The following is a 26,011-nucleotide window of genomic DNA, read 5'->3' as shown; positions in this document are numbered from 1 at the left end:
TATTTCCCACCGTTATGAGGAGATAAACCTTCCAATGACCCACTTATCATCCAAGCCTTAATATTCAATATCGAAGTACGAAGGGTTTATCTGGATAGCGGAAGTAAATGTGATGTGATATTCAAACATTGCTTTCTCAAACTTCTGGAGGCTCTAAGGGCCCGACGAACGGACCCCCGCGGCCCCTTGGTCGGTTTCTCCGGAGAGCATGCATGGCCACTTGGAGAACTCGATCTAGATGTCACTATCAAAGACGGGGAATACGAAAGGACCGAAACACTGAACCTATCGATAGTACGATCCCCCTCGCCTTATAATATCATTTTGGGAAGAACAGCGATGCGGAAGATGGAAATGGTCCCTTTAGTGATCCATAGGCTTGTCAAGTTCCAATCAAAGAACGGGATAGGCACGATCCGCTCGTCCTATGAGCAAACAAAACAAATTAACGACGTTAAAAGAGTGGAAGAGGAGGTTAAGTCCCTAAAAGAACCTTCGGAGGAAGAGAATATCGTTAAAATCATGGTTAATCCAGGATTTCCGGATTAGACCATTTCCATAGGTGCCCAGCTCTCCGATGAGTGTAAACGGAAACTCCAAAAATTACTAAAATCGAATGTGGACATATTCGCGTGGAAATACGCGGACATGACTGGAGTCCCGAGGGTCATTACGCTGGAGGGTAAAACCATCGTAACGGAGCATCGCTTAAATGAACGAAAGCACATAGAACCGACCCATCAGAAGAAACGAAGCCTCTCCGCTGATAGGGACGAAGCGGCAAGAAAAGAGGTAGAAGAACTACTAAAAGCGAGAATAATAAGAGAGTCAGCATATCCGATCTGGATTGCAAACCCCGTAATGGTCAAAAAAGGAGATGGAGGGTGGCGGATGTGTGTCGATTTCACCAACATAAACAAAGCATGCCCGAAAGATTGTTACCCGTTACCCGAAATAGATTGGAAAGTGGAGTCGCTAGCAGGACACAAGTTGAAATGTTTTTTGGACGCATACAAAGGCTACCATCAAATACAGATGGCAAAAGAAGATGAAAACAAAACTGCGTTCTACACCAGCAAGGGGACCTACTGTTATCGAAAGATGCCTTTCGGTCTGAAGAACGCAGGAGCTACATATCAAAGGCTCGTGGACAAAGCTTTCGCGACACAGATAGGAAGAAATCTGGAAGCTTATGTCGATGACATGGTTATCAAGAGCAGAAATGAAAAAAACCTCATAGAAGATATTCACGAGACCTTTGGAAATCTCCGGAGAATCAACATGAAGCTTAATCCCAAAAAGTGTTCTTTCGGGGTAGAAAAGGGGAAATTCCTGGGATACTACGTAAGCAACAAGGGCATTCATGCAAACCCGTCGAAAGTAAACAAGTTGAAACAAATATCAGCACTCAAAACAATCAAAGAAGCTCAAAGCCTAAATGGTAAACTTGCGGCCCTCAGCCATTTTCTCTCTTGAGGGGCCGACAGACAGCTACCCTTCTTTAAAACACTGAAGGGGTGTGTCACGAACAAAGACTTCAGGTGGACGGAAGAAGCAGGAAAAGCCCTAGAGCAAATGAAAGAATATATTGCTGACCTACCGACACTCACAACCCCGGAACCCAAGGAAACACACTTTGTGTACCTAGCAGCTTCAGCAGAATGCGTAAGTGCTGTGTTAATAGCCGAAAGAGAAAGGCAGCAGATACTGATTTACTTCATAAGCAGAGTTTTGCAAGGAGCAGAGACCAGTTACCCAGAACTAGAAAAATTAGCCCTCACATTAGTCCATGCGGCACGAAGGCTGCATAGGTACTTTTAGGCTCATCCTATTGTTGTGCTATCCGACAAACCTATAACGCAGATATTGTCAAAACCTGAAAATTCGGGGAGAGTAGCCAAATGGGCTATCGAGCTAGGGGAACACGACATAGAGTTCAAAGCACGACATGCCATTAAAGGGCAAGTACTGGCAGATTTTATCAGCGAGGTACACGAAGGCAACAACTCCATGACACACTCCGTGTCGCTAGAGGTAATGGGAAATGTTGAAAATGACACCTGGAAACTATATACCGACGGAGCCACTAGCTCCGATGGTTGCGGAGCCGAACTTATGTTAATCAGCCCGGAAGAGAAAGAATTCACCTATGCACTCAGGTTCGAATTCGAAGTGACCAATAATGAGGCTGAGTACGAGGCGCTGTTGGCAGGGCTTCGTATCGCAAGGGATATGAAGATACGGAACATCCAGGTATATGTTGACTCCCAACTAGTGGCGTACCAAGTGAAAGGGACATACGAGGCAAAACAAGGTACCACGAAGCTATACCTATAGAAGGTGCAGGAGTTAATAGAATACTTTAGCCACTTCGAAATAGAGCATATAAGAAGAAATCAGAACAAAAAGGCAGACGCCCTGAGCAAGTTGGCATCTCTTACGTTCGGGCATCTGGGAAAACAAGTGCTAGTAGAAGTTCTGAAAGCAAGGTCAATCAGAGAAAAACAGATATCAGATCTCATAGAAGAGGAGGGCAAAACATGGATGACCCCCATCTACGAATACCTTGTAAGTGGGATACTCCCGGCCGATAGGAGCGAGGCTCGCAAGATAAGGGTCAAAGCCCCGCAAAATAAGATACTGGATAAAAAGCTGTACAAAAAAGGTTTTGTTACACCTTGGCTTCGTTGCGTAGGGCCTAAGCAAGCGGAGATGATCATCCGCGAGATACATGAGGGAATTTGTGGTGCCCATTCAGGAGCAAAATCTGTCGCTACGAAGGCCATGTGACTCGGATATTTTTGGCCAACAATGCACCAAGACTCCACGGCCTTATTAAAAAGCTGCGAAGCTTGTCAACTGTGCGCTAATGTTCCGCAACAATCGAAAAATGATATGATTTAAGTTACCTCAGCATGGCCATTCATGCAGTGGGGAATCGACCTCGTGGGACCCCTTCCTGAAGGTCAGAACAAAAAGAAATTCCTGGTCGTAGCCGTTGATTACTTCACTAAGTGGGTGGAAGCAAAGCCACTTGCCACAACAAACGGGGACCAGATAAAAAAATTCGTATAGGAACATATCATCTGTAGATTCGGGGTACCACATACAATAATATCTGACAATGGCCCACAATTCGCAAAGGGTGTCTTCCTTGAATTTTGTAACAATATGCAGATAAAACAATCGTTCACATCTATATATCATCCCCAAGGAAATGGGCAAGTAGAGGTGACCAACATGGAAATAATAAAAGGTATAGAGAAAAGACTCGGACGAAGTCATAAAGGATGGATAGATGAACTACCATTGGTCCTTTGGGCCAATAGAACAACACCCAAAAGAAGCAATGGGGAAACCTCCTTCAGTTTAGCGTATGGGACGGAGGCTGTAGCACGTGCAGAGTTCCCAGTCTCCACATATAGGACACTGGATACCGAAGGAAACTCGGAAGAATTGAGGGTTGACCTCGACCTATTGGAGGAACGACGAGAAATCGCAGCTATCAGAGAAGTTGCCTTCAAAAAGAAGATTGAAGGATACTACAATAGAAGGGTAAACCCTACAACATTCAAAACAGGGGACTACGTACTGCGGTTAAATAGCGCAAGTGAGAAGGAATACACTGGAAAGTTAGGCCTAACATGGGAAGGCCCATATCGGGTGTGAATAGTGTTCGGGAACGGAGCATATAAACTGGCAACACTCGAAGGAGCCCCGGTAGACAGAACTTCGAATAGTTCGAACCTAAAAAAATTCTACTGTTAGATTTTCTCTCTTCTCACATAAGCATTTTTTATGTATTTTATATAAAGCAGAAATCCTGCAATAAAAAAGAACTAGTAGTCTTCAAATAAGAGACGGTTATAGTCCTACACATACATGGTCACGAACCATATTAAAGCCCCACGAGGGACATACAAAAAGACTAGTCACTTACAAATAAGAGGATCGCAACCTCATAAAGGGAAAAAGCTGACAGGGACGCCTGAATAGACGACCCTATAAATACATAAATATAACGGAATCCAAGTAGAGGGCATACAAGTCTGATACAACTAAATTCCATTATAGCTAATCAAAACGGGGCTTAACAACAAGAAAGTAATACGCCTCGGGATCACGAAGATGAGTGATATCATGAATATAGTTACTATGATAACTTGCCAGCTTAAAAACAGATTGGTCGAATGCCTCCTTCGCCTTCAGGTATTCTGGAGACTTTTCGGAATGGGTAGCAGAGAGAATCCCTTTCTTCTTGGACGCATTCATAACAGCATCAATCAAAGAAACAGCCTCGGGACCCGTTGCAAGAGTTTCACAGACGTGAGGAATCACCTTCTTCACAAATGCCTCCACTTCCTCCCGTAGACACATGATCTCCAGATCCTTCTACAAGATCTCGGCATGACGCCTTCCTAAACTAGCCCGGAGTGCTTTTACCTCCACGTCCTGTTCCGACAACCGCTTTTCAAGAACGGCGATTTTGTCAAGTAAATTCCCAGCCATCGACTGCGACTCTTTCAACATATCTTGAGAATACTCGTATTCTCGGCATAACCCACGGACCAATAAGTTTTTCCGTTCACTCATTTCTTCTGATGCCAGTTCTTTCTCTATAAACTCATGAGAGGAATTACCTGAAAAAGATATGGGGGGAACAACAGTAACACCTTTTCCCTTCTTTGCCAGTGCATCATCCATAGGAGCAGCCAATGATCCAACCTCTGCCGCCTTTCTTTTTGAAGTCATGACAGCGGAGGACGATAGAAATTAAGCAAGAAAGGTATGATAGCACGATAGAGAAATAAGAAAAATGCAAAACTAAGTTATTTAAAGTGACGGTTGTATACTTTTATGAGGGAACAGTCAGGAAACCCTAACCGTTGATCCAGCACTTTGGGATACGTGCACTGACAACGAGGACTTTAGGTTTTCTCACTTTTTCACAAACACCCCCTGAGCAAATATAACAATTCCCGAATAAGTCCAATGCAATGATTGTTTGGCAAAAATCATCACCTCGGACTGGGGGGCTTGATGACATACCCCTATCGGTACACAGGACATACCGCTAGGAACTGCGATACGAAAGGTTGTCCGTAACAAAGGCTTCCGTTGTAAGATAAAGAGATAGGAATTGTTACCCTATAATTCAGGGATTCGGTCTTATCTCTTAGTCCATTAAAGAAGGAAACGATCCTCCTGGACTCTTATTTCCTAAGACTTAGGGAAACCCTAAAAAGTCTTTAGCTTTTCCTCCAAGATAAAGGCTCCCTATAAAAGGAGACTCATAAGACCTCACGAAGGCATTCGAATCATTATTCACACACACACGATCAATCAGGTCTAAAAACATAATCATCGGCACGATCCCAATCGGCCATATATCAATCATACTCGAATCGGCGTAAAGAGACTAACTCTAACTTCGGGGAATCGCCAACAAACAACCAAAAACACTTATCATCTCTCCTTTCTAAACCTAATCTCGGTTTGGTGTACAAACAACACCTCAATTGACATATCAATTACCTCTATTATTACAAATTCATATAACACATTATAGATCATTTAATCAACCTAAAAACATCACAACCGAATTCGAATCACTATCAAACACCCCATAGGGCTTCGAACTGAGTTGAATACACGCAAAGGACAATAAAACATCATTATGACATGGAGAACATGATTATGACACTGACCCAAAATCATCGATTCTAACAATGAAACGCATATAATCGTCAAGACCAGATATGAACGAAACAAAGGAATTAAGCAATGATGACAATGAAGGCACGCTTTCCATTACACACACTAGTGAGAAAATGAGGGATTAGGGTTGCCTTATCCCCCTCAAAACCGTCCACCTCGTTGCATAATTACCAAAGTGCCTCTAACTTAAATCTAACGATCGTTAATGCTCAAACTAAAAACCGAGAACTCAAACAACCAAACGAGCACCTTAATAACTGAACAACAACTATAGTAATCATTTTATGATTATTAACAACTAATTCAAGTGTTACATTTATCATTCAAACAACAATAGTATATACTTAAACAATTAAGCAACTAACGGCGTCAAAATCAACTAACGATTAAAGTCAAAGATAGAAAAGTTTAGGATATTACATATATATTACACGATCGCATGCTTTTAATATAAAAAAAAAGCATTTACATTTGTTCGTTTAGTTAAATGAACATAAATGAATGAACCAGAGTTTTGAACACAAACGAACTTCCCACCGAATGGTTCATGAATTGTTTGTGAACTGTTCACTTCGTTTATAGACCTCTTATTCAAGTAAGTAAGCATTGGAAATGATAAGTATAGACTATTTTATTTTTTTTGTTTTTGTAAAGACTACAAAGTGTGATAATTTTTTTTAATTTGAGTGAGATTTTTTATTTTTATGAAAGGATAAAAAATTAACTAGTGATGAAAGACAAAAAGACATTAATTTAATAATGATATAAGCAAGATTTAATTTTAAGAAATAAAAATATATGATTGGTTAATAATTTATTAGAACAATTTTCTTTTAGTATATATAAAAGTTTTAGTTATATGTAATACTAGTCATAATACTCATACGATGTACGGTAGCTATATAAATTGTATCATAAAGAAATTCGAATATGTCACATACATGATTCGTGAGTATGAAATAAGACAATAACTTATAGTTAAAGTAAACCAATGATCGAAGCTAGATTATAATAAACAGTAATTATAAATACAATATATGTTTAGTTAGAGCGTTAGATTTACCTTAAATTTTACAACTACATCAAAATCGGAATTTAGTCAATGACGACAAATAATATTAGTAATAAGAGTTGAAGAATTGAGAAAGAAAAAAAAACAATTTTATTAATGAGAAAACGATCAATAAAATAAGGTTATAATGTGTTTTGTATACATAAACTAAAAGTTAGAGCTTAATTCTAAGTCTTATAAGAAAATTGAATCTATATACAATTTAAAAAAAGCTAATTTTATAAAATAAATAAATTAAAAGGATATATGTCGATTAAAAATTACGTCACGTGACGTTTCAAAAAGATTTCAATCCTGCTTTAATTTATTAGTAGATATTAAAACATATACAAAAATACTAAATGAAACCACCAAATGTGTTTTATGACATCGTACTGTATAATATATAAAGGATATTTGATGATATATTGTTAAAATTTAACGGTAAAGACCACTACCCATAATTAAAATCGTATACCTTTTATTTGTTTATGCACACACTTCGCTTAAGATAGAGTAGGAAAAATTCAAGGGTTTCCCTGATTGGGCGAACAAAGGAAAAACCGACCTGGTTAGGAGACCTATCCAACCCGTGAAATCCAAGTCCAACATTGTTGACTTTGATTTGACTTACCTCGAATTTCTCTATACATGGTCAACTTACAAAAGTATGAATATTTTGTTTTCTATGTAGCGAATAACTAAGTATTTTGTCAAACTTAAATATCTTAACACGTTGAAGAACCTTTATCGCTAATAGCTTATATTGTCGGAGTCAACATATTTTTAGCTGACTTTTTGTTGATGGTTGTAATGGTCGTTGAATGTTTGTTGAACCTTGATCATTGATAACTTACATTAGAACGCAAGTTCTTTTAGCTAATCCCTGTCCAATCGTTAGATTAACAGATTGATTATTCTCAATTCGTAAGGGTTTTAGTGGGGCCCGAGGCTTATCTCATTACTACATGTGCAATTAATCACGAGCGGTACACACACACAAACGGATAAATCAAACCAGTTTCTAGTATTGAAACCAAGTTGCAAAAGGGAGGGTGGTGTGCAAGGTGTATTCAGCTTTAATGCTTATGGGTATGTCTTTGGTTCGCCTATATAGAGCAAGTCACAAGGTTTAGGACTTGCTCCAGTGAAAGATCTAGTTACAGAACTAGCAATAAAATGCCGAAGATGGAGATCAGTCCATATTAATCTAGAACGAAAAAGATTCTTAGGACACGCTCTAGGTACACTATGACACAGTAAAAGGTTGGTGGTATGACCAACAAATATGGCTCTACGGCAGATACACTTCCTCCCTTTTGCATTCTTTGATGTAAAGACCAAGTGAACGTGGGTTAACAAAGTATGTAATAATGGTGGTATAACGGTTATCGATCCCTTCTTAAAATATCGGTAATAATATCGGTTCCGATAACATTGGTGATTTTTACCAATATTTAGCGATATTTTGATTTGTAATTATCGGTCATAACGGTGATAACAAAGGTTCTCTATTCTATCTTCTATAATATATTATAAAGCATATTTCTTTTATATTTTCAACATTAAACTTAAATTTTCAATATTGATTTTAAGTACTTTTCCAAAATACCCCTCTCATCTATTCTATATTTACCTAAAATAACTATAATACTCATTCTCTCTCCTCAAATCTCAACCAATCATTTTTTTTCTCTCTCCTCCATAAATCATTTATTCATCCAGTTCATTCAAAATCTTTTATCCCAAAAACCGTACATCGATAAATTATAAAAATTATATTGGTGTTCTTAAAATTTCATGCCCTTTCATTAGAGATGTAATTCGATATAGTTTCGGCGAATTTTTTTAAATCCGAGGGCGGAACCCTTACGGTTAAAGCATTTGGTTATCGTACTCTATGACCTATCACACTTTATGACCTATCACCCCACCATCTCACCGCCGCAACGCGCGGATACTTACTCTCGTTAAATAAAAGCCAAAGCCATAGAAACTCAATCCATAAACAATAAACATGTAAAGAATAATCAATGATTGAGCTTGATTTTAAAACTTCTTAAAGGTTTCAACAATTTTTGAGATTCCTAAAATAATTTTTCGCTATATAAGGGGAATCGGTGGAAACCCCTTAATCCACTGTCTCAAATTTGGTACCTACACTATAGAAACCCAATCCATAAACAATAAACATGTAAAAAATAATCAATGATTGAGCTTGATTTTAAAATTTTTTAAAGGTTTCAACAATTTTTGAGATTCCTAAAATAATTTTTCGCTATATAAGGGGAATCGGTGGAAACCCCTTAATCCACTGTCTCAAATTTGGTACCTACACTACCACCACCTGGCAAGGCTATGTGTACCAGATTAAATTAGTCTGCTAGGTAGCAAAGAAATCCAACGCCTTCAAAAGAGAACATAATAAAAAAAACTTAAAAACTTCATTTTGATGCATTAAAGGTCCAAACTAGCATGGTGTATAACTAATAAATGACTATTAAATTTTTAACAACACATTGATCCGTCAAGATCAAAAAATCACGTTTTTTCTTTTGTGCATCCATCTTGGATGCATATTCATCAAATGGATGCATAAATTTAAAAAAAATGATTTTTTTAGTTTTGACGAATCAATGTATTGTTAAACACTTAAATAATGATAATTAGTTTTACACCTATACATGTGTAAGTGACGCGGTGGCATCTTCGTATATTGTCTCATTTTATTTACTTACACATGTGTAAACTAGAGCATTTGATTTCGTATAATACTGTTTTACACATGTGTAAGTAAATTGTATATTTTCGACAATACACCTACAGATGCGTAACTAAACAAAAAAAGTCAATATTTACGAAAATATTACCACATCCTTACACCTATGTAAGTGAACGGAGGAAGAGAAGGAAATGAATAGCTGAGATTTATCCTCCGTCTCTTTTAGAATAGGTGGTCTCTTTTATGTTGCATAATATTATTATCATGAGAAATTATCACAAATCGTTCTTGTGGTTTGCTCAATTCGCATTTTCGTCCCTGTGTTTTTTTTTTATCATTAGGTGTCCATATACTTTTCATTTTTATTGTCAGACGTCCCTCCCACTAACATCCGTCAAAAAGCTCCGTTAAACCCCTCTAGTGTTGTCACAAATTCTTAAATAACAACCACAGGGACGATTCTTAAATACCCCACCACTTTCATTTTCTAAGTGACTTGCTTTGTCTCTCATGTTAATCATTCCACTTCTTCAAATTTTAATCAAAATCAACACTACAAAACTAAAACTAAAAGATCTTTTTATACAATTTACAAAAGACTAAACAAAATAAAACCAAACTCAATCCAAATCATGATAATAAAATTAAAAGTAACATAAAATAATTAAGACCCCAAACTAACAAATCTAACATAAAGACAATAATTAAACATGCCAAACGAATTAACGACTAGATACAAGCATGAAATAAAATGAGAATATCACATGCCAGCATAAATGAATCATACCTTCACTAACACTACATCTGTACATGCATTCAAATATACTTCGAATGTGACAACTAAATCCATAACAACCGAAGTAATCAATATTAATCATCACCTCAACAATATTATCTGCAACAACAATTGCGGCTCGTAACCTCCCTCTTTGTCTGTGTCTAATTCATTCCCATTCAAACTATTATTACTTCGAATGACGGTCGGAGGTCAAAAAAAAAATGAATTCAAATTTTCTGCTTATCAATCTAGGTTTCTTGGGGTTTCTAGTTGATCTATTTACTTCAAATCACCCATCTGCAAGTTTAAATGAAAAAATATCGAAGCATTCAAAAATAATAACGCACAAGCCCGAATCAGGTTTCTTCAGTTCAGACCGGGTCTTTTATAGATTTTCGGATCTGAAATATATGTGTTTAGATTTTCTGGAATATTCGTGTTTAGATTTGGAATTTGTGGTGGGTTTTATTTCATTTTGTGGTCGGAATGGTGGCGATGCAGTGGTCGGTCGGTTGGTGTGTAAGTGATGGTGGCTGGTTGATAATGGTGAAGTGATGATTAATGAAGTTTTAACCTTCTATCAGTGGTGACAGAGAAGAACAAAAGAAGAACAAAGAGACTTAGAAGATGAATGTGTATATAATCGTCCATGTGGTTGTTATTGGTATAAGTGCGCCAGAATGCAATCAACTAATCATGAAAAGTTATTATGTGTACGAACTCTAGGTCAGCTTTATTGTGTTCAGGAAACTTAAAGTTATGGTTATAGTAACACTCAAAATGGATTTTGCTTATGTGGAATCGGTTACCTCTCCACGTGGATGACAAATTCCAAATCAATATCACAAACCTGATATTGAGTTAACTTTTCATTGTCAATGTTATAATTAATTTAAAAAAATAAAACAAAAGAAATCAGAAAAAGAAAAAGATTCTTCAACTTTTTCTTTCATCTTCTCTCTTCGATCTCAATCCCGTTGTTCAGCAAATCGATCTAAAATTCATAAGGTTTTACTCGCGGTCAAAATCTGAACCAAATGATGTTTTTGAATCTTCGATTGGTTAAGTTTCACTGACGGTTCATTTTCCGGCGAGACTCCATATTTTCTAGCGACATCAAAACTGAAAAGCGTTGGTCAGGGTTTGTGCGGGATTCATCACTGAGTAACTTGGTGGAAATTTCAAGTTTCATCTCGAAGAAACAACAAAGTTATCATCGTTTTAATTTTCCCGACGAACGGACATTTTTTCCGGCGATCTAAATCACAACAACTGTTGGGCAGGGTTTGTGCGGAATTCAATTCGGAGTACTTTGATGAAAATTTCAAGTCTTAATTCATAGAAACAACAAGGTTTTCATCATTTTAATTCTTCCGGCGAACTGACATCTTTTCCGGCGAGTCTCAATCAGCTTTATTTTGGATACGATTTGTTCGGGATTTGATATCGAGTGGTTTGGTGTCATTTTCGAGTCTTACTTCGGAGAAAAGGGAAAGATATCGGATTTAGAAGTTTTTCCGGCAAAGTTTTATTGTTTTCCGACGCATAACGAAATTGCCCATCATTTTGGGAGATGGCGATTTACATATTTTTAGTTCTTGATCAGATTTCATGTTATTTAGTTTGATAGGTTTTCATATAGATCTTAGTGGGGCTTCATGTTATTTGAATGACCACATATTCAAGACTCAAATCTGATGGGATTATCAAGATGGGTTTGAAAGTGAGGAGGAATTAAAACGAGTAACAAGAACAAGAAATTAGGGAACATATAATTTGGGGATTTGTTTGGATTCAGATACATGTTTTTGTTCTGCATGCCACATAAGGTTATTGTGTGCATAAACTAATCCCAAAAGGTTATTTTGTGCATGTCACGTAAGCAGTCAACGGGTTAAACTGAAAGTGGTGACCGGCTAACTTTTTACCCGGTCACTTTTGCATGCTATGGGACTCTTGAACAAGTTTCCTGAACACAATAAAGCTGACCTAGAGTTCGTGCACACAATAACTTTTCATGATTAATTGATTGCATTCCAGCGCACTTATCCCGGTTGTTATTTAAGAATTTGTGACAATTATACCCTCACGTGTTTTGCACGTGAGGTGTTTAATGGAGCTTTTTTGACGGATGTTAGTGGAAGGAACGTCTTACAATGAAAATGAAAAGTACTGGGACACATAATGATAAAAAAAAAACACATGGACGAAAATGCAAATCGAGCAAACCAGAGAGACGATTTATGATAATTTCTCTATTATCATCATTATACCACCGCTATAACTTATATCTAAAATATCGGACCTCAACTGTTATACGGATATGTGAGAATTAACAGCATAGTTAACGAATAGTGGGTTCATCACTTCGAAGGGTTCTAAATAGGATACATCTCGCGGATACGATATAGTTGATGAAATTTAGTGTCACTTCACCAATGTTCACCATTTTATTACAGTAATATATTCATACTAGTCAATCTCTTTGGTTTCTCAAAGAAGCAAAGCAGGTGATTTTGTGCCACTGCTTTAGCCAAAGTAGCATCGCCAATGATCCTTTGTAGTTGAACAACGCCACTTTTCTTTGAAAGGGATAATGACCGAATGCCATCTGCTTGTCAGTCAACTATATTAGTTACCCTTCCGTCCCATATTATGCGTCTTATTTTGACTTTTTGAGTCTTATCTTTCAACTTTGACCGTAAATAATATTGTTTATGTTATATAACACTCGATATAAAATATATGAATTGATTGAGTTTTAAATGTATTTCATTGATATAACTTCGATCAACTAATATATAACACAAACAAAGATATTTACGTTCAAAGTCGAAAGAAAAAGACTTGACCAATCAAAATTGGACAATTAAAATGGGACGGAGAGAGTAATCTATCGTACATTAGCCAATATTTGTGTTGACAAGATAAGCTAGAGATGCATTCATATTGCTTATTAAAAAGCACGAAATAAAAAAGTTAGTTCTTTATCAACATTAGTGTATAAGAGATATTTGTACCACAGAATTTGATAAATTTACCATTGTTGTGTATTGTATACTTGTACAATATGCAATGAAACATCTACAATGTGGTAAATGCATCAAAATATGTGGTACGATTATCACTTCTCATAAGAGAATATGTAACAAGTAGCTAAGTTAGGGACATACCACACAATTTCCTCACAACCTGGAGTGACTCATCCTTGGAGTTGGCCTGCAATATGAAAAATCTTTCAACATCTCAATGAAATCTCAAAGTAATAAACAATCATCCTACTAGTGTTATACAATCTGAACATTCAAGATAACCACAACTAAAGCTCAAAATATCCTATAATCCCTATTTTTAACGAACCCAAAGTAATTAAATTTGCAAGAACCTAAAGTATTAACAAAGAGATACTTACATTTTCAATTACTTAAAGGTAATCACAAGAAACCTTCATACGGCAACATTCACCTCGCCCACTTATGATTTTTACAAAATTATATACTTAATACATAGGTTTACTCAAATTGTTAATGCACCAACTTCACATTATATTGCTATGTTATAATTAAATTAAGCAACATTACATTTAAGGTCATAACACTTTAGGCCTATGGATTGTATCGTATCAACTGTTATATGTAGTAATAAAAACTGACTTGAATTTACTCCAGATTCTTTATGTATCATTATTACTCCATCTTTTTAAGATTACTCGAGATTCTTTACTCCAGATTCTGTTATAAGAAACCTTCATACTTAGAGAGCATACTTGATTGCCGTACTAAATATAAAAAATTAAAATAAAAAAAGAGAGCATACTTGATCGACAGACGTTGGCTCTTAGAGATCATCTTATATACAAGTTTCATACTTAGAGAGCATACTCGATTGGTAAACATTCGTACTTAGGATCATCATTTAATATACAAGTTATTAGCTCCTGGTTGACTTACATGAGCTCCAGAACCAATGCAGATGCTCCTCCACCCCCATTGCATATACCAGCAACCCCCAGCCTTCCATTATTTTGCCTTAATACCTGCAACAGCCAAGAATACAAGACACACCAGTTTTTTTTATTTAGTGTAGAACATGTTTTGTAAGATAATCTCACTTTATAAGATTCAATGAATGACTAAAACTTTATAGGACAAAACAAATTATGCAGAACAAAAAAACATAGTCTGAAATTGTGGAACATTTAGCAATTGTGCCCCTATAGAAACAAACAGTAACCAAGTTCAAAAAAACACACACGTACCCCAAGCAAGGTGACCAAAATCCTAGCTCCACTGCAACCTAGTGGGTGTCCCAAGGATACAGCTCCACCATGAATATTAATTTGTTCCTGTAAAGACAAAATAAAGAGGATTAGAATCCAAAATCACAGGTTGACTTGCTATAAAAAGAAATGATAGTAAAATAAAATCACACAAGACTCACATCAACAATTCCTAGTAGCTTCTGGTTGGCCAAGGCCACAACCTTGCAGGAGAAGAACAAACTCATTAACACTACATAGTACATACCTAAGGCAATCACAAACATGGATACACATACCAATACTTACAGAAAATGCTTCATTTATTTCATAATAATCAATTTGAGAAGCCTTCAAGCCAGCATTTGAAATAGCTTTAGGTATTGCAAGGGCTGGAGCAGTAGTGAACAACTCAGGGGCCTGTCCATGGAATTGTCAGTGTGTCACACCACTTATTAAACCATTTAATTTGCAAGTTTAAATTATACCTGAGCCGCATCAGCAAAACCTCTAATTTTAGCAATTACTTGTAATCCAAGCTTTGATGCTGTCTCTCCGCTCACTAGCACTAACGCAGCTGCCCCGTCACTGTTGTCATCAGGTTGCAGTAGTATTATAATAACCAAAAAATTTTAAACATATATTGATATATAATACTACTACTTATTTCAATGTCAGAAACATATATAATACATTTGGGCTAGGGGCTGTATTATCATCTATCTCAAACATAGCATTCTTTATTTCAATGTCGGGAACATTTTTTACCATATCCTGAGGCACATCACTAGTGAATTTACTAGTGAACATATCATCTAAACAATCCAATCCCTCAACAGGCATAATTTCTCCAAAAAAATGTTTGAAATGCCTAAGAAACTTCTCACTGATTTGGTCCCCTTCCACAAATGTAACATAATTCCTAGTTACTCTAAGAATTCTATTCCTTTTGCTCTTTATGACCTCAAGGAAAAAAAAAGAAAAAAAAACAGTGTTTATGTCACCATCTTTAAGCCAATCTATTTTAGCTTTTTGCAACAACAGTTTTCCTTCATCTAAAACTGCTTCATTAGCAGCCACCTACTTGATATCTTTATCATAGGAATTCTTATCAACTTGAGTTTGAGCAGCAGCAAGATCTTCTTTCAGTTTTACAACTCTTTTAAAAATATTTCCAATCTTCCAATTAAGCCCATTCAGATGCCTTTTTAAACTCTTTAGCTTCTTAACCACCTTAAACATACCACATCCCACAATATTCACCTCCTAATGTTATTTAACAAAAGGAATAAATTATTGGTATGTGCAGATTACTGCACTACCGAACGAAATGAACCAAACATCAGAGAAAAGTCTTGGCTCACTCATTCGAAAGTTATACGAGTCTAGTTCGTGGTACAGGACTCTAAGACATTCAGGTAATCTGTTCAAGCGTATTAATCTGTTCAAGCGTATTCGGAGGTTTGAACTTAGACGGGATTTTTATAACAGTGGGAGCATGAGTGTTCCGACACGTGTTGAAAACGACGTTGGGTTCTAAAGACCAGGGTTCCAAAACAAATCTCTCTTGTGATGCTACCACTAGTGAAGAGTGTTGTTGTGCCTCTGAAGTCTCCGAAGCCGGTAGTTTGAAAAAGTAGGAGGCTGGGAGCAGGTGGAGATTCAGGATGGGTCTTTGGTGGTCTTTGCCATGACTGGGTTAGTTGTACCTGACTGTATTGAAGCAATTTACAGCTTCGATGGCCCTTTCAGGTGACTAATGAAAAGAGCCGCTCCAACTAGGTACACATGGGATGTATGGATTGAAGTTTGGTTCTCAGGATTTTCTACTTCTAAACTCGTCACCTATCCCTAATAATGGTGCTACCACCATACCGCCGCCATCAACCACCGTGGAAGTGGCTACTGATCATGGGAGGTCCCTCATAATGCGACTAATGGATTTGGGTTGAGTGTTGGTTCGATTTCCAAACAACAGCTTGTTGAAGATGCAACCCGAAATACGGTAGCCTCTTGCTTGAAAAGTCCACAATTAGACTTTTGTACAAAGAAAAAAGTCTCGTATCAATTTGCGGCAAAAACTGTTCTAATTGAGATGCCTAATTCTAAAATTGAGATATAGAAAAATGTGACTCAAAGCATGATAACAAGACATATGCTTTCATTTTCATAGATGCAACACTTACCTTGAATCTCGGGTTTATTCCACCCCAACTAGCAAAGTCGAGAATTAAACAGAACGTTATTCCTAATGAACTAATTACCAAACAAGCCGTTAGTCATGTACTTGAAAATGGTCCTTGGTTATTTAATGATATTCCTATTCTCCTAAAGAAATGGCAACCAAAGTGTGGGTTTGATAAACCTGCTGCGACTACGGTTTCGTAATGGGTTAACATCTATGATATGCCGGCTCCACTTTGAAATTATGAGATTATAAGCCATATTGCTAGTATAATTGGAATGCCTATAGCTTTTGATAGATATACCATTGACATGTGTGAAATGAGAACTGGTGGGGCAGTTTTTGCGAGGATTTTGATAATTAATGCTCATCAGAAACTACCGAGACATGCGAAACCTGTGATTATGGGGATTGCCACGAGAGTCGGGTTGGAATATAACTAGATACCATCCAGATGCTCACATTGCATAATCTTTGGCCATTCTTTTATGACTGCTACTAATATATGCTGAAGGATATATCCCAAAGCTCGCAGAGCTTAGAAAACCTTTACAGGTAAAATTGAAAACAGATAATATATAGGAATGGAAACAGTCTGATACCGAAAAAAGTTTTTACTATACAACAACCTAAAACAACTGTAGGGATGGAGGCTACGATAAAAACTGCAAAGCCAGCCAAGGAGGTTAGCATATATGGGGTTAATGACCAAGACTTCGAGGTGCCCAAAAAGAGGAAGAGAAAGAGGAAGAAAGCCAAAAAAAACCCAAGCGGTCAAATTCCCCCCTAAGCCCAAATTCAAACATGTAGCAAAGGCCACTCGAACAGATTTGGGACAAAGAGAATTAGAGAAACATGCTGCCACTCAGACTTTGGGTGCATCTATATCAAACCAGATTCCATCTCCATGCAAAGTGGACCAAGCTCGAGATAAGTAATGCATTTGCTACTTTGGATGGGATTTTTGATGTTAGAGATCATGATTTTGTCCCTGCCTTGAGAACTATCTACAGATAAAATAAACAAGAGCATGGGTGTGCAAGACGATGATGATGACGCTTCTTCTAAAGCTGATGAGAAAATTGATGTTCCTAACGAAACATTTACCTTTATGTCTGCTAGTAAGTGACCAATACAAGGACAAGTGTACAAAGCTATGTTGTTAATAACGGTGGTATAACAGTTACCGGTCCTTCCTTAACATAATGGTCAAAATACCGGTCACAATATCGGTTCCGATAATATCGACGATTTTTTACGGATATTTACCGATATTTTACTAATATTTACCGATAATATCAACTGCCTTACAACTTTCCAAGTGTCAATACAAAAGTTCCATGTTAACCCTCAAAATTTTGATTTCGGTTCATTTTGGCTATTATATTTATGAACCTTGTAAGTTATTGTATTGAATTGTGATTAATAGGGATTACAAGAGATTATATTTATAGAGTACCCTAAATCAATACATGGAAGCTAATACTATGGAAAGTAGATATATGGAAACTAATATATGTCTAATATCCCCCCGCAAGCTAAGACCGGAAAGCGACCTCTTGGATCTTATGTCAAGGAATCGAATAGTGGAAAGTGGCTTTGTGAAGACATCTGCAATCTGGTCATCTGTGGAAATGAACTGTATAGATAATTTTCTTTCAGCAACTTTCTCTTGAACAAAGTGAAAATCTACTTCAACATGCTTTGTACGTGCATGAAAAACTGGATTTGCTGAAAGGTATGTCGTACCTAGATTATCACACCACAACGTGGGAATGTTTTTCATTGGAACTCGAAGTTCATGTAGAAGAGCTTGTAACCATGTAAGTTCGGCAACCGCATCTGCCAAGGCTTTGTATTCAGACTCTGTTGACGACCTAGAGACAGTTTTCTGCTTCCGTGCAAACCAAGAGATGAGATTTGATCCAATGTATATAGCATATCCCCCCGTGGATCGACGGTCGGCAGGGCAACCAGCCCAGTCAGCATCAGAAAAGGCACTTAGGTTATTGTGATAAGCATCAGTATAAACATGTAAGCTGGTTGTCGAATGTTGTTGGATTAGTAGACCATACTTAAAAATCCCTTTTAAGTAACGAAGTATGTGTTTAACCGTAGAGTAATGGTTGATCGTCGGAGAATGCATGAACTGGCACACTTTGTTGACTGCATAAGCAATATCGGGATGAGATAAAGTCACATATTGAAGTGCACCAACAATTTGACGGTACTTGACAGGATCATCAAAGGGAGGACTGTCACCCAGAGATAGATTAGCATTAAAAGCAATCGGTGTTGGCATCGGATTTGCTTTAGAAAGATCTGCACGATCAAGAAGCTCAAGAATGTATTTCTGTTGTGATAGAATGATATATCTCCACGTGGATTAATCTCAACACCCAAAAAATAAGAGAGTTTGCCCATGTCTTGAATTGCAAAATAGTGGCCTAAGGAGCGAACCACATCGTTAATGGCACTGGGGTTGTTCCTAGTTAACACAATGTCATCAACATAGACGAGCATGTACATCAGTGTGCCACCCATGGAATAGATGAATAAAGATGGATCTGTTTTTGAGCATGTAAATCCAAGGTGTTGAAGAGTACTTGATAATCGTTGGAACCACGCTCCGGGGGCTTGTTTGAGGCCATATAGAGATTTGTGTAAACGACATACATGATCCGGTTTGTGTGTTAACAAAGCCTTGAGGTTGTTCCAAATAAACAGTCTCTTGGAGATCACCATGTAAAAAGGCATTTTGGACATCTGGCTTTAACAACATGACTGAAAGTCTCCTGATAATCAATGTCGGGTTGTTGTCAAAACCCTTTGGCAACCAGATGGGCTTTGTAACGTTTAGCAGCCCCAGTTTGATCTCTCTTCAACTTATAGACCCACTTACAGTCAACCACATTAGTTTTTGGGGGACGAGGAACTAAAGACCATGTCTTGATCTTTATAAGTGTTGAGTATTCATGAGCCATGGCTTGGCGCCATTGAGGAGAAATGTTGGTTGCGGTAAAGGTAGGAGGTTCAGAGTCAGTACAACGGTTGGAAGCATGGGTTGTAAAGGATTCGGCATTGTATTTGGTGTTAGGTTTTGGATTTTGCCTTAAGTTTGGAGGGCGAGTACGATGTGAGGTAGGTGGAACACATGTGGTTGAATGTTGTGATGGAGGTAAAGTGGCAGTCGTGGGCTGCGGAGATGGAACAGTGTCCGGATATAAAATTGGGGTGGGGTATGATGAAAAATATGGTTCTGTTTAGATAGGTGTGGAAACTTTGTTTGGCTGTGAAATAAAAGGAAAATGGTGTTCATTAAACCGCACGTGACGGGCAATATAAATGCGGTCAGAAGACGGATCAAGACAACGATAGAGTACCCTAAATCAATACATGGAAACTAAATCTACCCAATATATCCCTAAAATATTTTCAACACATTCTTAACTCTCACACTAAATCTACCCAATATATCCCTAAAATATTTTACACGCATTCTTAACTCTCACACTAACTCTCTACCTTTAAAATACCCTTAATTTTCAACACATTCTTAACTCTTACACTAAATCTACCCAATATATCCCTAAAATATGTTACACACATACTTATCCAAACAATCTCTCCTTTACGTCAATTACTTTTAGACTAATAATCACATCGTTACCACCAGCGCCACTAGCATCACCCGTTGCCGCCACCGCCGACGCATTGCGTGGGTACTCATCTCGTATATGTCTAATAATATTTATTTAAGTGTGAACATTCGTTCTAGATAATCTTACAAACATTATTGTTTTATAATCACCGTTATAACCAATATCTCAAATATTAGTCCTTATAACCGGTATTTGAGTATTAACAACATAGATACAAAGAAATAGAGGTTGTTATAATAATCATGTCAGATTAATAGATTGTTGCCGCAACGGGCTGTTCCTAGGCCTGTCTAGGACCCTTGGCATGTCATATATATGAACTAATGTGGAAAGGAGTCACCTTATTTCAACGAAACGGCGAAACGCTTATTTATTTATATAAAATCATCAGGATAACCCTTTACAAAAAAAAAGACTCACGAGTAAATTATTGGTCTTTTAACATTTTATGTAATTTCCTATTCTCATTCACTCTCCGCTACCTATTTATTCTTAAATTTACATGCCCCTTCATCTCCATATACACATAATTAACATACAAGCAGGGATGGCAAAAATACCTGCACCCAATGGGGAATCCAATACCCCAACCCGGTTTGACCGGGAAATCCCAGAGTTGACCGGGGATGAGCACGGGTATGGAAATGTAATTTTATTCCCCGATGAGGATGGAGATGGGAAACCATAAATCCCCGATCCCTATACCGAAAATTTATATGGCCGGGTACAGGGATGGAGATCCCCGATAATACCCTCCCCATTGCCATAAACAAACAAAGAAGCTCAACCGCCTGAAAATAAGAATCCATGTTTGCACATGAAAAGAAAAGACACATTTGCACTTAAGTGTGGGAAGTAGAGAGTATACCTTATACTTGAAGCATTGCCTGCAGTAACAGAACCGCCTTTTACCTTGAAACTAGGTCTTAAATTCCTCAACTTTGTAGCATCAAACTTCAGATAATACAAAAGTAAATCACAAAGAAGATTAATCAATCAGTGTACAGAGAGAAATCTCCAAATGTAAAAATGACCGATGTTTCCTCTTGGAAGTTGTGATAAACAACTAAGTGTCACATCCACTTGACGTATGAAATTTTTTTTTTATCAAATTACCTTTGTAAGTGCTTCATCTTTATCAACAACTGTAGGGAGCTTTCCTTTTCCCCCAGACACTTTGACCTGTACATAAACCACCATGGTCATGCAAAAAAAAGCAAATGAACCAACTTGTGAAAGCATATATATTTACCGGAACTATCTCCCATGCGAAGGCACCATTGTTTTGTGCAGAAATTCCACGATTGAAACTCCTAATAGCATAGTTATCCTAGTAAGTTGACCAGATAGGTAAATGAGAGAAGAAGGAAAAAAAGAAGAAAAAAAAAAATAGTCAAGGGAAGTAAAACATGGAAATCAATTATTCATGAGCTCATGTAAAAGGCAACAAGCAAAGAAGCAGATGAAATGAAATTTGAATATTATTGGAGGGGGAGGGACCTGTACCTGATGTTGTCTGGTTATGTTGTAGGTATCAGCACATAACTCGGCACAAACGCCCATTCCAAAATCGTTGTAAACATCCCAAAGGCCATCTTTGATCATGCTATCAATGATAGAATCATGTCCAAGGCGAGATCCTGTTCTTGAGGAAGTTAGATACTTAGGGGCATTAGACATGCTTTCCATGCCACCAGCAACGACGATATCATTAGCACCAACTTGAATGCTTTGGGCAGCAAGCATTGTTGCTGAGATGGAAAATCGAATTAATTTGGATACATAAAATACTCACAGAAAGAAAAGTAGGGGAAGGGTACCTTTGAGACCGGAAGAGCAAACTTTATTAATAGTAGTACAAACAACAGAATGAGGAATGCCGGCACCCAACGCAGCCTGCCTGGCAGGAGCTTGACCTAAATTAGCACTCAGAACATTTCCAAAGAAAACTTCTTGTACTAGCTGTGGATCAATACGAGCCCGTTCAAGAGCACCTATATAGTACAAGTTAAAATTACAGTAATAATTAATTAGAGAGATATATAAATGTAATTAAAAAAAAAATAGGGGGGGGGGGGGGGGGGGGGGGGGATTTAACGTACACCGTATAGCTAAAGATCCAAGTTGGGTTGCCGAAAATGATGAAAGGGAACCTAAGAAATCCCCAATTGGCGTGCGTGCAACACCCACTATATAAACATCTATAACGCGTGTTTTCTAAGTATCAATTTATGTAGCAATAACAATTATATATTTTATATACATACATATATAATAAAAGAAGAAGAAGAAGAAGATTGGCGGTACCTCGAGGGCTAATAATAACATCACGATGATGATCAATATCAGTATTATCATTATAATTATTATTTTTGTTATCTAAAAGAGAAGGTGAAGCCATCATATCTATCTGCCAAGTTTTGAATTTTTATTCTTAATTTAAATTTGATTTCCCCACGACAGGATAAGAATGCAATAAAAGCCACTGTTGTTTAGTTGGACTTTGGATAGACAAGGCGATCCATCATCTTTTTTTTTTTTAACGGCGATCCATCATCTTTTCGTTTAAGTTTTTGGTCACAGGAGTTCAAAATATATTCGTCACCGTTGATTTTTTTTCCCAGTTACTACTTTTTTTGTTTTTTTTAAGGTAAATTTAGCTCTGAAAATTCGTGCCGCGATTTGACAGCAAAAGATTTAGCATACGTTGTCTTAATATCCAATGAGAGCTCCCTCGAAGTTGAAATGTCTATTTCAAATACCTAAAGGTAAGAAAACCTCTTATTCTCCATCTAGCATACGTTGTCTTAATATCCAATGGGAGCTCCCTCGAAGTTGAAATGTCTATTTCAAATACCTAAAGGTAAGAAAACCTCATATTAATCCGTCCGAAAACACAACGATTAATAGGGGTAAATCTTGTCCCCTCAGACTTGAATTGAGTATACCGAAGTCAAGTCTCATAAAATGACTACCTATACCTCAAAGTTGACTGAGCGAAGATTCGAACTTGGGACCTAAAAGAGTAAAACTCACGAGGAGAACTCCTTATAACACGCTAATTTTTCTTTTATTTTTTCACTATTCTTTCTACTACATCAGTTTTTAACTCTGCTAAGGCCGGTCCTTATAGGCCGTTTTCCGTGCGTCTCTCGAGCGTCCGACGCGGTGCCGGGTGTAGACGCTGGTAGCACAGCTGCGTCTAAACCGGCGTCTATTTGGTGGCGTCTAGAATCGAACGCATGCCTGGTGTGTTTGTGGGGTCCGATCAACGGCTCCTTTGATGAAAATAATAAAAAAAAAAACATTTTTTTCAAATATTTTTAAAAGGTAACGGCTAGTTTGATGTTTTCTTTTGTTCCCTTCTCCTATATATACCACTATCACACAACCATTTTATATCACACTATCAAACATACATACTCTACTCATTTTCAAAGCATTTCATTCACAAAAAAATGTCTAATTCATCAGCATCCTCCTCTTCTAGCTCTGATTACGAAGCAACCGAATACGAATCAATCAATCGAGCTGTTTCACAGATGAATGCAGTTTTCAATCCTGAGGCAATAACCGCTTGTCTTAACGTTATCTTTGACGAAGAAGAAAACGAGAGCCAAGCAGCTTCAAGTTCTTCAGCACCCAAGTTGATTAGAAGGGTGATCAATCGAGATCACCTTGGTGCTACAAAACTTTTATACGATCATTACTTTGCGCCTAACTACACCTACCCACCCGACATGTTCCGTAGAAGGTTTAGAATGCGAAAGGAAATGTTTCTCCGCTTAGCGCATATACACTCCTTTAACATCGTTCAACCGCTACCGAAACATTTTCAGTTTTTCCCCAAAGCGCTGACGGATGCTTCTGGTCGTCCTGGTTTTAACATTTTCCAGAAATGTACCTCTGCAATACGCCAGTTAGCGTATAGCTATAAGGCTGATGCTTTGGACGAGTACTTGCAAATGGCGCAAGATACTAGGGTACCAGTGTTTAGATGCTTTTTGCAAGTGTGTGATACACTTGTATCAAGAAGAGTACTTGAGAAGGCCAACAGAAGTAGATATCCAGCGGATAACTGCTAAACATGAGCAGGTTCATGGTTTTCCGGGTATGTTTGGTAGCATAGATTGCATGCATTGGGGGTGGAGGAACTGTCCGGTGGCATGGCAAGGGCAGTACACTCGAGGCGACAAGGGTCATCCCATAATCATGCTTGAAGCGGTTGCTTCATATGATTTGTGGATCTGACATGCTTACTTTGGCCCTGTTGGTTCGAACAACGACATCAACGTCCTCAACGAGTCAGATTTGTTCGACGATTTACTTCAGGACAAGGCTCCTAAAGTAGAGTTTTCGGTGAACAGCCGCCACTTTGGAAAGGGATATTACCTAGCGAATGGTATTTATCCTGAATGAGCCACTCTTGTCAAGTCTTTCAAGTGCCCGATGGAGCCGAAAACCACCAAGTTCAAGAGATACCAAGAAGCTGCAAGGAAGGATGTCGAGCGAGCATTCGGGGTTCTTCAAGGTCGTTGGCAGATTGTTGAGCAACAAGCCCGGGCCTACAGTGTAATCAAGATAAAACGTATCATGTTATGTTGTGTGATTCTGCACAACATTATCGTTGAAGATAACGGGCGTGCAATCACAACGTTTGAAGAAGAGTTGATAGCTAATATTGTCCTCCCAACTTGCACATGGGATGAAAGGTGTTCTTCACAGCTTCGTATGTACGGGGAGTTATGCGATAGAAAGACTCATCATGAACTCTGCAATGCTCTGATTGAACATGTTTGAAACCTCCCGGAACGCGGCCGTCAACGTTGATTCGTAGTACTTTATTTTTCACAATTTATGTTTTTTAGTTTAATTTTTAAGTTTTTAAATAAATGTAATCTGTTTTATGTTTTTTTTTAATTATTGTAATGTGTTTTTTAATAATAAAATGTGTTTTAATTTTAATAAAATGGGTTTGTTTAGTTTTGTGAAAAATGAAAATGAAATAATATAATAATGTTAGAAGTGGGTTAGAAGTGGGGGTTATAAGTAGGGGTGTGTCTTGGTGTGTCTAGAGGAGAGAGAAACTGATGAATAGTGTTAGACGTGGGTTAGACGTCGTTCCTTATAAGGAGGGGCCTAAAACATTCTAAGAACACTCCACTCTTTAGATCTTTCACAATAGGGCTTTCTTCCTTCCCTTTTATTTATCGTCACATTAGCGTCACGTCACTTCTTTCTTACTTTCCCAACTCATGGCACGCTCTTGCCAACAATATTTGTTCCTCATTTTTTCATTAATATTTTATTATTTCCAGTTAATTAAACATTATATACATTCATTAAATAAAACTTTTTATTAATAAAATAAAACATTACAATTATATTGGAAAAAAGTTACAATAATAAAAAAAAACATTATATCATTAAAAAATATAATGTAATTTAAAAATACATTACCTTAAGTAACTCCCAATGCCGTTTTCCACGGGTTTTGGGTCTCAATACCGTCTTCGACGGTGTATGGGGGAGGTTGATATGTAGACAGCCTTACCCCTACCAAAGATAGAGAGACTGCTTCCAGGTTCTACCATAGGTAGAAAAAGACCTCCAGTCTTGCTGGGCATGAGGATCGAA

The 26,011-nt window shown here is 37.5% G+C and overlaps 2 protein-coding genes across 2 annotated transcripts; one reads left to right on the top strand and one right to left on the bottom strand.

Annotated features, from left to right (window-relative positions):
• Nucleotides 1-12,509: 12,509 nt before the first annotated feature.
• LOC122584190 (acetyl-CoA acetyltransferase, cytosolic 1-like) lies at nucleotides 12,510-22,916 on the bottom strand. The gene is made up of 14 exons (XM_043756412.1): nucleotides 22,682-22,916; nucleotides 22,477-22,575; nucleotides 22,195-22,368; nucleotides 21,881-22,125; nucleotides 21,627-21,704; nucleotides 21,491-21,556; nucleotides 21,243-21,328; nucleotides 15,016-15,115; nucleotides 14,837-14,947; nucleotides 14,710-14,751; nucleotides 14,528-14,614; nucleotides 14,220-14,305; nucleotides 13,443-13,488; nucleotides 12,510-12,880 (listed from the first exon to the last, which is right to left on the bottom strand). The coding sequence occupies exons 1-13, from the start codon at nucleotides 22,776-22,778 to the stop codon at nucleotides 13,455-13,457; spliced, it is 1,305 nt and encodes a 434-aa protein (XP_043612347.1). The 5' UTR covers nucleotides 22,779-22,916; the 3' UTR covers nucleotides 12,510-12,880; nucleotides 13,443-13,454.
• A 1,907-nt stretch (nucleotides 22,917-24,823) lies between these two features.
• LOC122584196 lies at nucleotides 24,824-25,174 on the top strand. Its single transcript, XM_043756416.1, has one exon. The coding sequence runs from the start codon at nucleotides 24,824-24,826 to the stop codon at nucleotides 25,172-25,174; it is 351 nt and encodes a 116-aa protein (XP_043612351.1).
• Nucleotides 25,175-26,011: the final 837 nt, after the last annotated feature.

The sequence above is a fragment of the Erigeron canadensis genome, unplaced genomic scaffold, assembly GCF_010389155.1.
Source record: "Erigeron canadensis isolate Cc75 unplaced genomic scaffold, C_canadensis_v1 Conyza_canadensis_unscaffolded:10, whole genome shotgun sequence".
Taxonomy (NCBI): domain Eukaryota; kingdom Viridiplantae; phylum Streptophyta; class Magnoliopsida; order Asterales; family Asteraceae; genus Erigeron; species Erigeron canadensis.
The sequence above is the reverse complement of the archived record's forward strand: the minus strand, read 5'-3'. Positions and strand labels throughout refer to the sequence as shown.